The 16,880-nt window shown below is 29.6% G+C and overlaps 1 protein-coding gene across 1 annotated transcript in view; it reads right to left on the bottom strand.

The window, feature by feature from the left end:
* The window catches only part of LOC113370267 (nucleolysin TIAR-like), a 515,419-nt gene that overhangs the window by 220,313 nt on the left and 278,226 nt on the right, over window positions 1–16,880 (bottom strand). Inside the window, exon 4 of the mRNA XM_026610940.1 lies at window positions 10,113–10,200. Coding sequence (XP_026466725.1) covers window positions 10,113–10,200 — 88 coding nt within the window. The remainder of the gene's footprint in view (window positions 1–10,112; window positions 10,201–16,880) is intronic.

Below are 16,880 nucleotides of genomic sequence, written 5' to 3' on the forward strand. Positions count from 1 at the left end.
GGAGGATACGCCGACTCTCGTTTGTTCATTTTTATTAAAAGTCTCTTGGTAAAAGTAAATAAATATTTATTTTTATATAGTCATTATATAAAATAATTATTATATTTAGGTTATTTTGTTTTTCTCAAACTTCTGTTTAAGTACACATTTGTGTCTTATGGCGACCACGATTCGCAATTGATCTTCCTAATCACCCAAAATGAGTTCAAAATTTTTGGAAAAAACATTGACAATAAAATCTGTACTTTTTTTAAACTAATCAATTAGTTGTTATAGAGTTTCCTTGAATGGCTTTTATTATTGTACAATTTGAAAAAATTAATGCACTCATATATAGTTTCTTCCAATGTTAGTGTCGTAAATGAGTTAGAATGAAATGAACTTTTGCTTTGGAATATTTATAAAATAAATTTATATTTCATATTCAATTTACTATATATTTTTATATACTATCTTTTGTACAATTTTTTGTTCTGCAATTATTCATTTATTCAGTATGATTGGTAAAAATAAAATGTTTTAATAAAATAAACAAATATACATATAATTCTACGCAATTTTAGTTGCAAAATGCTCTAAAGATTTTATATCTACTAAATGTATTTATTTTATATATTTAAGCCATAGCATATTTTCCAATTCCCTAGTGCGATAAAACAGAGAGGCATTTTAATTGCTGAGCAAATAGCTCCGACGTAGAATCTTAATAATTAGTTTGCTAAACAATGCATATAAGTTACTGTTGGCAAGTTTCTGCATCGTGCACACGACCAGGGACGTTTTAAATAATGCCAGAGCTCGGTCGTGTTGAGGAATTTTTATAGTTTTTTACCCAAAATGTTTTGTTGAAATTTTATATTAAAATTTGAGAGATAAATAGTGATTTTCTGTAATATTAAAAGCAAAGACTATTCACACAGGTTTAAACGTGATTCAGTGAAGAACTTAATCAGGAGCAGGAGCAACTCATCCCATAAGAAATTAGGCCAATATCCAAATCCAGCACTGCAATTTATCAATAACCATGTTCCAACCAGAGAGCTCAAAAATGATAATACAATTCTCGACTCTTGATAATACAATTTGAGTGTTTTTGTTTTACTAACATAGATCACTATTTACATGGGCATATCCTTAGTGAACGAGACTTCTCAATGACATCTTATTGATCACATAGACTCAAAGGAAATTATATTTCTGACTGCCAGAAATAAATAAATAAAAAAGTCTAGATGAAACTTGTGTTATTCAAAGTCACTTTAAAGCTATTTTATCGCTTTAAAGCAATTGTATGCAAAAAATTAGTTAGTAGCAAGCTCATACAGCTAATTCTTACTGAAGTGATTCAGAAAGGCGTTTTGACCAGTTTGCATTCAAAAAGATTTCGGTAACTACCATGTGAAAAGATATCAATTAGGATAAAATTATTAGATAGCACAAATGGAGAATTTAAGACCTGATTTGATTGTTTTCTCCAGTTAGACTGTGTTTTCTTCCGATTTTGATCCAGCTCTCTATCTTTTCCCTAGGTATAGCTCCGAATGCATAAACAGGAACCAGTTAGAGAAACGAATTCCTTGGGAAAGTTTAACGATGGAAATGCTCGTTGAAAAAATCTCGGCGTTCCTGTTTTGAATAATGCGCATTAAAGACACTTGGCGAAACTTTATAAGCGCTTGCATGATTTAATGCAGAGAAAACACTGTGTGGGCGAACACGACGGATTTATCTGTTAATGTATTCTTGTTCACGGATACTGGTACAAAAATACCACGGGTAAAAATATATGATTTTTCATTAGAAAGCAGTTAAAAATACCCCATAATTAGTAATGCAAAAATAGGCATCATATCGCCAACCAATTGTGTAGCATGTGCTTCAATAAAAATTGAACTGTGCCGAATACGTCTGAACTCGTGGTTGTATTTATAATAATAAATATAATTTCGTATTTAAAAATTATATTACAAATGGCTAGACAAGTATTCCAATATCAATTTTAATATATTAATATATTCAGCCATAAAGCAAAATTTAATTACCTTCTAAAATTATTTTATCTATGGACTGATTCATTTTGTTCATGATTTTATGCACGCTCATTAACCTTTACATATTGTGAATCAAATAAAATTAATGAGCCATAAATCGCAAATATTTATATTTTGATACGACATAAATTCGAGCATCAAATGGTTTAATTTTAATTGTCAATATGTACACGGGAAATAGTTATGATAATTGATTTGATTGATCTTTTTGGGAAAATATTGTTTGGTTTGTGGGCAACCTTTGAACTGGGGGAATTGAAAACAGGGTAAACAAATATTTTTGAGATAAATTTGAAATTAATATATATTGTTTTTCAAATTATAAAATTTTATATAAAGATCGTAATTCAAATCCAAAAATTATACCTATCATTTTATGATCAGATTTTTTAAAATTGATTAGTATGTTTAAAGAAATAAAATAATAATTATATGGGACAATTAGTAACACAAATTTTGTCACAAATTGTATTAAACTGAATTTTTTATATTTAAATTTGAAGATCAAAGATCTTTAGTCCAGAAAATAATGTTACTAATAACAGCATCATTAATTAAAATATTTTCACCAAAAATAAACAAGTCCTTAATGTCCTGTCAATTAATAAAATATTTTTACTAGACTAAATTGCATTCTAAAACTAGACTTGTATCAAACAGTATTTAATATTTTTTATAGAAACAACGATAGATAATAAAGTTAATACTTTTTTAATTCAATAAAAAATTTATACTGGATTAAATAATAAACTAATTTATCTAATAATAGTATAGATAAAAATAAATATATTAATTAAATAAATATAGTAAAAAAATCAATTCTTAATTTTAATATCACAAGTACGTTGCAAAAAGATGTAGTACAAATAATTATTGTTTTTAAAGCTGTGTAAAGATTATTTTGAATATAAAGGCGAATCTGACATAATATACGTATTTTTAAGTAAGCAATTGTAATTCTCCAAAAAATGAAATTGAAAATCATTGCGTATCTACGTTTTAGAGGTTTTGGAACATTTTGGCATACTTTAGAAAAAATGATGTTAGTGTGTGTATGTGTTTATTAATAATATTTTTATTATAGATAATCCGAAATAGAAATTCTCATAAGCCTATGTGTGCCATTAAATATGTCATTCAGAGGTCTCTTACACTGAAGAGATTTTGCTATAAATAATAATCTGTGTTAGTAAAAGAATCAGTGTTTAAATTAAGTTAGTAGTTATATGATTTTTTTTCTGATATAAGAATCCGCAATCGTGTGTCTATTACCATTCGCCTGTGTGGTTCGAACACATCCACCTTTGCATATTTAGCCGTTCGCGAGATTTGCCTTAGATTAAATATTCAGCAGGGCTTAAGACTGCTACCGGCACAGTAGCGAGTAATGTAAGCCAACATGGCGAAGATAACACAAACAAAACTATGAATAATAATTCCGAGCAACCTCGCAATATTCGAAATCATAGGGAGAAGACCTGAAGCGTTCGGGTAAAGACCCTCCGTAACCCCACGCGGATTTGCCGCGGCGCAGGGATGTCAACGGGACACTACTACGCTCTCTCATGCTCCCTCATGCTCCATCGCGCTTAACTCACACCTATTACTACCTACTCTACCTACATTATATTAATGGTCTTACTTATTTACAATTTATGATACGGGATATGCATATGCTTTCTGGTATTGAGACACAGGCATTTAGCATTTAGCATTATAGATTCGTTACTAACGCATTACTTGGGTCTTTGGTCTGAGAGCAATTACTTAAATTACATGCGATGCATAAATTTGTAAGGAAATGCAGATTTGTAACACTTGCATATCATACCCATATCATAAATTCTAAATGAATGACACTATAATTAAACACTACTTCTATATATAGGAACAATTATTACTATTAGAAGTTTGTCATAAGACTTTTCTTGATCCTTTAATTCTCAAACTTAACTTCCATACAGTTTATCGTCTTTTTTATTAAAAAGTACTGTTTCTTTGCGCAATTGTAAGTAGTCTAGTTAATTTGTTAGCCATTTCGGCCCTCTTATTTTTTTAGCACTTTTTCTTAATATGGTTGCAATATGCAATCCAAGTACCTTTTCTATTTACAATCAAATCCAGTGAAGCGCTTTCTACTCTCGATCTTTGCAAATCTTTTTCATTTATTATTAACTTCTTATGTGGGAATATTTTATCAGTACACCAAGAACATTTTACCAGTTTTTGGTCAGTATCTACTAGGCAAACTCTAAATGTACCATTTTGCCAGCTAATATTAGATAGAAAAATGTGAGAAAAGTGTCAAACAACCTTCTTTTTGCAATAAAATAAGTATATAATATATATATATATATATATATATACCTGCATTTAGGGTTGTTGGACACAAATAAAGACTACCAAGATCATTTTTCACTCAAATAGTTAAAATAATCACACTGCATTTTAGGATTTTGGAGCACTATACGCTATCACGCTCAATTAATATTCAGGTGAAAAACGTTATCGAAATTTTGATTTTCTTTACCTACAACTTAATCTTCCATTACAATATATTTGCATATAATTACTTGAATTTAATTAAAAGCCATTTCGAGTTATATGAAATACATAGCGTTCTTTGCTATTAAAAAATAGAGATACTTTTAGCTTATAAATATCCTCATATAATGAATTATTGATGTGGAATATGTATGTGATTTCCAGTATTGAAAATTTGTACGATATACATATATTTGGAATCCATTAGATACATATTCTGTTGTATGGAAGAGCAATTACTGCAATTACTAAGATAATGCTTCATATGCTGATGCTCTGATTGCCAAGGGCTCAACTATTTTACATGACAAAACTTATTAACATAGAACCATATATAAACAAAAATTATGTAAGCTTTTGATTTGATAGACTTTTTCAGAAATAATTCGGCAATAAAAAGCTACTAAAATTTGACATTGATTGTGATATATTTCTGTTCTATTTATTTCAATAATAAGGATTAAATTACATTTCAAATATTTTTTTTTAAATTTGTTTATTATACTTCAACCAGTTTTAGTACAAATATTGCAACTCGAATAATTTTAGGAAATTATGCATTTTACTCATGTTCAAAATTATGGCATAAATTTGCATCAAAAACTAATTTGTTTCAATATTAAATAATTTGATTCTCATCGATAAATAGTATTAAATGTTGACTTAATAAAATAGGAATTTTACTATCCAACCCTATTAAAATACATCTTTTCATAAAGTCGCTCTCCGAATTAAATTATGCTGCGATATCGCAATATCTATATGCGATCGTTGAACAAGTCTCTCAATTACATTATTTTTCCTGCTTTTCATTTGCACTCAGCACACAAATGCAAACTATAAAATCGAACATGAATTGAAGAATAAATCTCGTAAAACTACGAACAATAATCTGCAAATAGATTCAAAATTTGTACCTGCTGTTGTAGAACAGGTACAGTCAGCATATTGTTTAGGTGAAGTATATTATTCCTGCCATTGGGATTAATTCTAGGCATTATTATGTGTCATATGTGCGTACAATACAAAGGTAAAATCCATTATGTTGTATTGTATTTGATAATTCTGATAACGTGTGAATGCGTCTATTGAATGAGGTACTAAGTACACTGCGGGTCGACGTGATACCTTCGGAAAGCCCTTGGATGAGGTTGGGGTACAATTTGTTCCAACGGGTGAAATTAATGGAATTACTGTATACAGGTATTGATAATGCCATATGTTGTTTTCTATTTGAATAGTTTGATACAAGATCTAGAAAATATTGTTGACTACAAATGATTCAAAATTAATTAAATTAATTTGGCACGTTTGAAACACCTGTGCGGCACAAGATAATAAGCAATATTACTTATGCAGTATCAATAATTAATTGGTATACATATGTTTACTATTTGTCTTTGATGTTGTGTTAACCACATCGTATAATTTATATAAGCACATTGATTCAGGAATATAGTTCAGAATGTATTCATCAATATTTTATTACTTTTTAACTTCGCTAGGATAAGTTACTTTAATCGTTCAAAAATCCAAAATGAATTTTTTTGCGTAACTTAATGCAAATCTGTGGTTGCTCTAATATATCATCAATTTCGGGAGCATTTTATTTTCAATTAAAAATATTACCAACCCTCTAGGCGTTTTTTGTTATTTTCTATTTTGTGTTTCTGTGCACGTTACCGGCTACAAATCCATGTCCATGCGCCTTAACAGTTTTCCAATTACAGAAAGTCAATTCAAATTGGAATTCTCGGTATCGGTTTAAAACTGGGGCGATATGCTTACTTCGGTAAATAAATTCAATCTTCAAATGGAAATCTAAAGCACAAAGATGTATTCGTTCATATAATTTATCGTTTTTTAATTTATAATTGATAGAGTTGAAAGAAAGAAAATTGCTCAGTGGAATATTTATCAGTACATAAAATATTGCATAGCACAAAATTTTATGGCTCGGAAATCAATAGCGCTCACAATAATTTAAAAATACTGGAATATGATTATCCTGATATATGTGCATGTTTCAAAACAAATTGCTCTAGAAATATTAATATTTCTTAATGAGTGTTATATAAAGATAGATAGGATTTGTTTCTACTTTTATACCGACCAAGACGTTTGTGACATATTACATATTTTCTCCTTTCAATTTAATATTTCAACGCGCTATATTTTATTCTTTACGCCAGAACAAACTGACAAAAATGTACATCACGCACATCCAGACATTAATTTTCCCATAAAAATATAGATACACGTAAATTTCCTCATGTTACCATAACTGTATTCCTTACTCTGACTTTTATATGAACATATTATAGTCTATAAATTATATAATATTCACTAAGAACTTACACATGCTCCTTTCTGTGAGTAAATTTATTGCAATTTGTTTGCATTGTAAATGTGTTGCTATGAAGTAAAACTTTGGACATTTTCGCGCCGGAAAATAAATATTTTCTCTTAACATCTAAACTGTTATTTGTAACAATTGTGATACATGAAACGTTTAAACTTAAATAGAATTTATCGTTTAATAATTCGTATGCCCGTTACAAAATACGCATATTAAATAATGCAAATGTATTTCGCTCATATTAGATCGTACCTCGAAGATGGGTTGTAGTTGGAAATATATTTAAATTTACATACACACACATATATATATATATATATATATATATATATATATATATATATATATATATATTGCGCAACATTGATAAAACAACAAATTTTGACACCCACAAAAACATGTACCTTTGCCCATTTTGGTGTCTAACAAAAACGGATTGAATAAAAACAGAAATAAATTTGGACCTTGCAGACAATTTTTTCTTAAATAAATATATTTTTTATAATTACAGTGCCAAATAAACATGTTAGAATGTGAAATAAAATATTCATGTAGCATATTTTTTTACAAAAACAATCCATTTGCAAAATTCTCATCAAATGATCTCTTTTGACGTCTCTATCACAACTTTCACCAAAAGATTAGGTGTTCAATTTTACATAAACTCTAGGCCTCGAAAACACATTAATTCCATCTTCCACCGAGAGAAGTTCTTCTTCAAGTAATTGTTTCTTCCTCTTGTCCTGAAGATTCGGAAGACGAACTGGCATTTTGTTTAATTCAGATACTAATGTAGCATAACGATTTCTTAAAACATTCAAAGTTTCTTTTCTTTCGGAATCCGGCAAGGTGACATGTCCTTCTGGACAAATATCATCCCAATCGTTATTTCTTGCTGGGTTTCTGCGAGATTTTAAATATTTCGGCAAAGCTCCTAGTTTGTAAGTTGGCGGAGCTTTGAATGGATCAAATGTTTCGGGTTCCTTGTACGGTTTTAAAAGGTTAGGTGATTTTAGGACTTTTATAGCTCTGGATTGACGGTGATTGGCAAGTTCTTGTGTACTAGCTTCATTTATTGTAAATTTGGATATGTCAGATTTATCTGTAGTTACACTTGTACTATCATTTCCATCCAATGATCTTGTTCTTACCATATCTTTTTTTATTCTGGTTAAATGCGCTGGCTCAAAAAATTCATTTTTATGTGCAACCAATGAACTAGGTCTTGCCTTTGCACTTGGAAATCTAATAATACTATTTTCAAGTAAAGCTTCCTGATTAGTTATGTTGATAGTTTGCATAGCTTTGCTGGTGTAGCTTTTGCCAATATTCAAAGCAGCAAACATTGCATAATCAGGAGATGGAGATCGTAAAGGATCACTAACTTCTTCGAATTTCCGCCCTTCAGATTCATCAACAGAAAAATTACTTTTTTCGAGTTTCAATTTGGACACGTTTTGTACCATACTGTTTTGGTTTTTCAAAAGTGTGGACCTCTTACCAGACAAATTCAACTTTTCCAATCCTGATCCAATGCCTTTATTTTCATTTAAAGTCGTGACAGGCGCAGAATTTCGTCCATTGAGTTTACTAATATTCAATTTATTTCTGAGTATAAAATTTTTTTTTGGAGGAACGTCTATAGATTTTGTAGTTGCCATTGCAATTTAGTGACATCGATCGTGATAAATTTTGACAAGTATAATTACTTTTTACATAAAACAATATCTTACTCAAATTCTCAATTCCATTTCAGGTTTTAAATGACGTAAGATGTATGCATCGATCTTACGATGTGGAATTGGAAAACTTAAAAATAGTATTTAAAGCTACATTAATGCTGATAACAAATTTTGAAATAATGATATGGATCGTCAAATATTATATTTTTGTTTCAAAATTTTAATTGACAATTTATTTGACAGTGTCATTTTTAAATATTATCCAATCAAAGGCGTTGAGAGTAAATAATACATCGAGACGGGATTTGTTGAATAATTCTATTCCGTTCTAACATTTATCCAATTTATTGTGGAAATGCTGATTTAAAAATAATGTGCAGTTCATTATTAACCAAATGTTGGAGAATAAATCAGGAGAGGGCGTGTTTAGTTGATTCTATATATCAGGGAACACGCAATAAAAACGTGACATAAATCGCTCGTAAGTTATCCGGACTAATAGCAAACCGGATTTATTTTTACCTAAAATTATATATTGCACATTGACATACTACTGTGGGTAGGCATCGAAATTTAATGACCTTATTTGGTAATAAATTGCGAGGGATAAAAGATAAACACAGCTAATGCACTGGGCGTAAAATAAAAGTAAGGAGCTATTGAATTTTTGAATAAATTAGTTGCTTTTAGGTATGATTATTTCAAAATTCTAGTTATTTTTAGATGGATAAAGTTATATAAGAAGTTATGAATGTAGAATGAAATATATAAATGGTATGTATATATGAAATATGAAAATAATCTCTTATACCAGGCTCCCTGTCTGACTAAGATATGAAAATAATATATCAATAAAAAATAAAAAGAAATAAAAAAAACTGGAATATATAAATTTTTAAGTGCAAAGATTTGTACCGATTTATATATATAAAAAAACTAGGGCCAAAAAACTTGAGACCTGAAATAATGTTTTTTCTTTATCATCATATTTTCATATCTCAGTCAGACAGGAAAAGTGCTTGGTATGAGAGATAATGGAACAATTTTCAAAAATCAAGGATTTTCATAAATATATTGTGGATACTCTAAAAATTCAATTTTTGCCAAATATTTTCCCGATATTTTTACCATGGGTTCAATATAAAATATAAACTGTTTTCATTACCATATAATGGGTCATTAATCTTTGCGCGCATTTAACCCTTTTGCGCTAAGTATCCCTAAGGTTAAACGAATGGTAATTTATTGAAGGTTAAGGGTAAAACAGCGATGTTTTGAATTTAACCTGAACAATAACAATAGATTATATCTTCATGTTAACATATAAATATCCGGACTTTCGCAAAACAATTTACTTTGTGATAGAAAAATTCGTAATAGAAAATTGCAGTAAAGGAATTATTTCAGACTGTACATTAGTGGGTCAATTTCATATTTATTCATATTTATATATTAATAATTAACAAATTTACTTACGATATTTCTCCAAAAGGGGCGAAGGCATCTCTTAATGTTTGCGTTTCTATCTCCGGACTTAGGTCTCCAACAAATATGTGATAATGTTCTGTAAGGAAAATAAATAAATTAGTATTGTTTACTTTAAAATTATATTGTGTAGTATAAATATTTTACATCAAATTTAAATTTAGTTAAAATTATTTGAAGTATAAAAAGATAACATTTTACGTTTTTAGTATCAAAAAAGGTGTTATCGCCTATATTACCGCAGAATTTGCCCCTTGATACTTAAAATGGCCGTTAATTATGAATCTCATAAAATGTTATCTTAATGCAATAAATCACATGATTTTATTCAGAATCAATAATAATTTAAAATAAACATATTTAATATATTTTTATAAAAGATTCTATTATCATTTCTCCGTATGAGCACGACTGACCGGTTGCGATATATTAAATCATGCCGTCATATAGTTTTCTGAAAATCAATTTCCAGAGTCGTCGCCGAGCAAAAGTAAATTCGCGCAAAACTAGATTGCTTTCATAACAATATCAATAATATGATAAATGGATAACTGGACATTTTCTGAATTCCGTGCGGTGGCTGACTATTCAGAAAGTATGTCAGGCCATCCGGGAGTTCCTAAGCGCCGGTCGTGAGCTTTTCAAGACTCCTATTCGGCCTTTATTTTTTTTACCATTTCTATCTTTCATTGCTGACTGATGCAATTTTGACTTCGCACAAAGAATGCTAATAACCTACAAGGAAAATGATATGGTATCACATTTTAGAGAAATATATGCACACCAATATTCAGTAAACTTGACCAGCCCAAATTTATATATCATGTTGCCAAAAGTTACAGTATACAACAGAGAATTGAAAAATGATATTGAAACTCCCACGTGAAATGAAATATACATATTTATGTGCAAGATTAACATATGCAAATAAATAAACCCGTAGCCGGGATCCGTCCGAGCATTAAAAACAATCACCTATATCCATATCACATATGTGTACATATAGGTATATATTTCTACCAATGTGAGGAAAAATTGGTGTCAGGCAAAAATAAAATAAGGGATGCTCTATTATTTTTTTAAATTCTGTTTCCAAAATAATCTATTATCTAAGGCCGTACTGAAACAATAATAACGAATAGCCAGTTTCCATTGGACATATTCCAATTCGTATAAGTTGCCGATGCGTTAGCTTGCCTATAGACAATTTGTAGTCGTACTAAATCTATGACCAGGATTTCCTAGTTGGATTTTATAGTTTGGTCGATCCCTTCAATAAATAGAGGGATAAAACATCGACAATACGACCGTAGATATAACGCAGATTCTTCCGAAATAGGCGAGGCTGACTTATAACCTGATCTTAAATCGTGGAGAATTTTTGGCCATATCAACATATTTTTATCCCTGCTTTATTAAATACATAATGTAATTTTGAGGATTGTAAGTCTCGAGATTAGTCTAATATAAAACAATTTATGATTCAAATTTATTAATATGGTCGATCTCATTCTCATATGCATAAACATACTTAACAAAATAAATAGCTTATTTACAATCCTAACTAACAACTTATATTTCAGATTAGGAAATAATTTATAAAAAGATCTATTCGCATCTATATATATATATATATATATATATATATATATATATATATATATATACTAGGGTGAACCTCAATATGGATTTTTCAGATTTTTTAGAACTGCTTGGGCTTTTTACTCGATGCGGGATCATTTAGGAGTTAAAGTAATTCCAGTAGTAAGCTGATTAGAAGTTGAAGTAATTTTATAAGCCCGCTATTTTTCTACATTTACCATCGCACTTGATATATTGTTTAAGCATTGAATGAATATTCAACGATTACCCTTTACAAATTAATATGTACTTTCGCTATGAGCAGTATTTATAGCCCGGCACCGTCGTAATATACGCGCCTAATCAAGGAAGCCCCTCGATCCTCTTTCCTCGCTCCGGTGGAGAGTTTACTGTTTATGTAAGATGTATAGTGTTTATTCAAGAGGCGCACAACTCCCGATATTTTATCAAGCCGTTCATCAGTACACACGACGTTTTTTGACAAAGAACCCTCCTCGAGAACGCGTTCATAAATTCAACCCTCTGAAAAATATGTTAATATAACAGTTTATATTCTGCGGCTACCAATTAAAATGAGTCATGGTATCTGATTTAAAGCACAGGCCCTGGCCATAAATACGACGCAGCTCTGAACCGCAACTTATTTATACACATAAAGGAAATTTTCGTATCAGAAGATAATATAGTAATAGATTATCTGTAGATAAAATTTGGGTACCATAAAAAAATTTAAACATGTTCATCAATGTTCAACTAATTCAGCAAATTAATTAATTCATTTAGATATACCTGAAAACAATGAAACTAGAATAAAAATATTTTCATGAGTAGCTTAAAATGCATCCAAAAAAAAGTTCGACGGCAAATCATAAAATCAGGTTTATTCGATGATACTGATGGTCATAATTTTCATACCAAAATATGTAATCTCGTTAGAATGGACTATAGATTAATAATTGATTATATGCAAAATTTAATAAATGATAGTAATCAAATAAATGCTGCAATGAAGTGTAATGTAAACATTCATAACAGTACTAAATAAATATCTTCAATATCTTTGACTGTGACTTTCAATTTCAGAACCCCAAAACCGCATCTGACAGTCTCCTCGTCTCTTGACAATTATTATTTGTAAACACAAGGCAAAAAGCGAAAGGAGGTAAATTCCTATTCCTCTCATTTCCAAGGGCAATGTTAGATCAGATGTCCTGATTGTCTGTCAGTTTATCACAGCCATATGATCTTTGCTATAGACCGAAACAAAATTGTGTTGAGAGAACAGAGTACACATTGCCTCATAAAGACTGATGAATACACAACGGCGAACGACGAAATCTGGCTCTCTGCGAAATCCTGATAAAACATCACAAATAGCACAACCAGTTATGAAGAAGTTATCTTGGAAGGAATTTATTATACACACGAAATTGGTTAATTAAAAAAACATATTTAAGCTGTCTTGGTTCAGTATTCCTCCAAAGCCATCTTTAAATTTATATGTTGATAGAATTAATATTTATTCCAATTCTAAATTTCATTTTTGATTACCTTGCCAACAATAATCCAAGATTGTAATTTTCCCCCGTGAATAATCTACGTCATTTTTTGTTGATGTTCGATGAAAGCGGTATTATTTTCAATTTGCCGGCGCATGATGTATTTCTGCTGCCGCATTACGCATATTACATAAACATACACGGGCACATGCCGCCGCATCACTTTTTTGCATTATATTGTATCGGGGAGAAGAGTGGCAGTATATCAACGCCCTTCGCGAATATTCCGTGAAAAATGTTTTGCAGGATGTGTACGGGACCCATTCGTAATATAACAACATGAGAGAATTATCTATTACCTTTTTTTTTGGATTACATACGAATTGGCCTGAATTTTTGCCATGGATATGAATGAATTATTAGAATATGCCACATATTTGCATTACAATTTAGAACTTTAATTTTTTATTAATTGCAGTCAGTATATAGAATATGTAGTTATTAGTAATTAATGAAAAACATGTATTACCAATTTTATTAAGAAAAAAATCCTGTTTCAGTTCCCAATACTATATAGAAAATCAAACTTACACGCGTTCACCAACTTATGATTTATTAATAAAGTTCTCTGCCTATATTGTATTTCATAATATACGGAGTACCTCCTTAAGTCTTGGAAACCCCATTCCCAATATAGGAATATTACAAGTGGGTTCTTCGATATATGACACTTAGTAATAATAAGTACAGGACATAAATAATAATGCTGATACTACAAAACTAATAATGAAGGAAACGAGAACTATATGAAGAAACTCTTGAAGGAAAGATATTTCCCAATAAGAGGATATTTATGAGACATCATCGAATTTCTTAATGTGCTCTTTTATTAGCTAAGACCGTACTTACATAGTGCAAAATTTTGCAAAATAATTAACGCATATTACCAACAAAAAACCCAAGAATTTTGTTATACAATTTTTATGAACTCAATTCAATTTTTAACTTTCTGACAGAAATAATCAAATATGTAGAATCGTTTATCAAACTGACTTTAATTGCAACCAGTCTGATTCTCTATTGTGAATACCAATTTCAAAGCAAACTACCTACTCAGTTATATAAAATTATTATGGTACAATATTAGGATTCTCAAAATATTATGGAACATTAAATTTCCAAATGATATTCTAATTGTATTTGATGGACCGTTAAATGTTACATGTAATATAACAAATAAACGCATGAATAATTTGTCAAATTGCGATTAGATATAGCTCAGTGGGTCGATATGAACTAATTGAAGTATATTAAGTTTGCTACAAATTATACAGGTTAGTTTAAAGTTATATGTAAATATAACAAATTATATTATTCATTATAGCGTATTATATTATTGACTGAAAAATTATTTCATTTGAATGTCCGATCAGAATCAAATCTTCAAGTTGCAAATTTCACAATGTATTAGGTTGTCAAATATCTCCCTTCCGCTTTTTTGCTCTTGGTTTATAATACAAAAAGGCGGAAGGGAGATATTTGACAATCTAATATTAATAAGGAGATATGGGTCAGTTCTAGTTGTGATCATTTATAATTTATTCTCCGTATTTTATTTATTTTCTCGGTTAACCGCTAACGAACTATTCTAATGCAAATGCAGATCATGATCGCATCGCATCCGATTAGCAAAATCTCCTTGTCGATATTTCAGTCTGAGTAAGAAACACAAAAACCCGACAAAATCCCTAATGATTGCTTTAAGGATTACAAAATCCATCAATATTCTATATAGGTTATACAGCGGTCCTGGTGCAAAGGAAAATTTGCAATCCGTTAGACAATTTTCCGGTAATCTCGCATTTTAATAGTATTCAGATTGTCATGAATACAATAGAGAGAACGTCCGAAATCCGAAGACGTGAAGACATTACTTTATGATTTAGGACAGCGAATATTCTATCGACTTATTTCCATCAAATTTATTCGCGTCTTCAATTCAAAAGCGAAAGCCTACGTTTAATGAATCTGCAATAATGCAGAAGCTTTGGAAAAAAATCATACGACGGAGGATGAATTTTAATATGGGGAAAGAAATCGTATCGGTAATTTGGGGTTTGGTACAAATATAGGTGCGTGATTGTATTTTAACGATGTGGAAAGCCAAAATGAATTTTCAAACAATTTTTGATAGATGTATGCATAGATATCATGGAAGTAACAATTTTAGTAATTATCCATTTTTTCTTCTAGTTCAGTCAAACTGTAAGTTTCAATTTTAATTGTAATCACTTTATACTGCAATATGTTAGATAAAACAATTGCCAAAAAATTTTAACAATATAATAAAGGCTAAAAATAAAATTTGATATTACTAGATGCTCCCATCGGAGACCACTGGGCTGGCGAAACCGTTTATGGAAGATAAGTTCAAAAGTTAAATTGATTGTTGAATATATTATCAACAACGACAAATAGTTTTTCATTTTGATTATTGTTTAATAATAACTACAAGTTTTGAAAAATGTTCCCACTTAATCCATTTAGTTTTTACGCATTTGTGTCACTAATCAAAATTTTTCAATTCCCTAAAATAAATGAACACTAAATCAAAATTATTACAAATGTAAAACTAGTAAATTTTATATTACCCATGTAATATAGATTAAAATTTATGAATATTTAATCCACAATACAAATCATGTGAACATTCCCCATGGATTTTGTACAAACAACTAATAGGTAATCTCTACAAAAATTATTAAATAATTAACAAATAGAAATAATAATAAATGAAAATAGACATCTAAATTAAATAAACCAAATACATCAATACTCACTCGATAAACGTAATTAAATTTTATATACATCAATAGCACTTTATATTAATTATCATGAAATAAATAATGTAAATAAATTACGTCTGATTGATTATAAATTTCGTTTCATGTGATAAAATATAGTTATGTGCAATTAATTTGATATAACAAAATGAATTATATTATTGCAGATACATAAATCGAAAAAAAAAATTGCTTGTGCGTATGATTTTAAATTAACTGCACAAAACTATAATTAAATATTTGTTATGAATAAAAATAGCCAAAAAATAAAAAACAACAAGTATTTTAAAATCATAGTAAAATATTTTGATAATAGTAGTAGTAATTTTTTCTTTAAATATTTTTTTACTATTATCTTCTATGCAGTTTGAACTAAAACTTTGTCCCAGTATGCATCGTATCATCTTTACCATTTTTTTATCTTTTTCATCAATCTGTTACCATTATGATAAACTTTAAGCCTCAGAGATACGTCCCTCCACCGTTTCGTGTAAATTTGAATTTCTGTATTTTGCCTGGCGATAACTTTCCCATGTTGACTCTCTTCCATGGAGTTTATGGTAGTTGCTTCGGTCGTATGTTTACTGGTCTGTCATGCAATTAATACACTTGGACATGTTTACTTAGTTATATGATGTATATAGACAGATACCATGGAGATCAGCCGATTGTCGTAAATTCTAATAACCCAAACCGGCATCACAAAGTGGAAATGGAATTAGAATATTTGGTATGACACTCACTGGAATTGTTGGATTGTATTTGATGGAAGATGAAACAAATTCATCTGGTTGTTCAATCAAGCAATCAATTTT

Source organism: Ctenocephalides felis, unplaced genomic scaffold, assembly GCF_003426905.1.
Source record: "Ctenocephalides felis isolate EL2017-DRISC unplaced genomic scaffold, ASM342690v1 CF-g0.4_SCAFFOLD_01492, whole genome shotgun sequence".
NCBI classification, from domain to species: domain Eukaryota; kingdom Metazoa; phylum Arthropoda; class Insecta; order Siphonaptera; family Pulicidae; genus Ctenocephalides; species Ctenocephalides felis.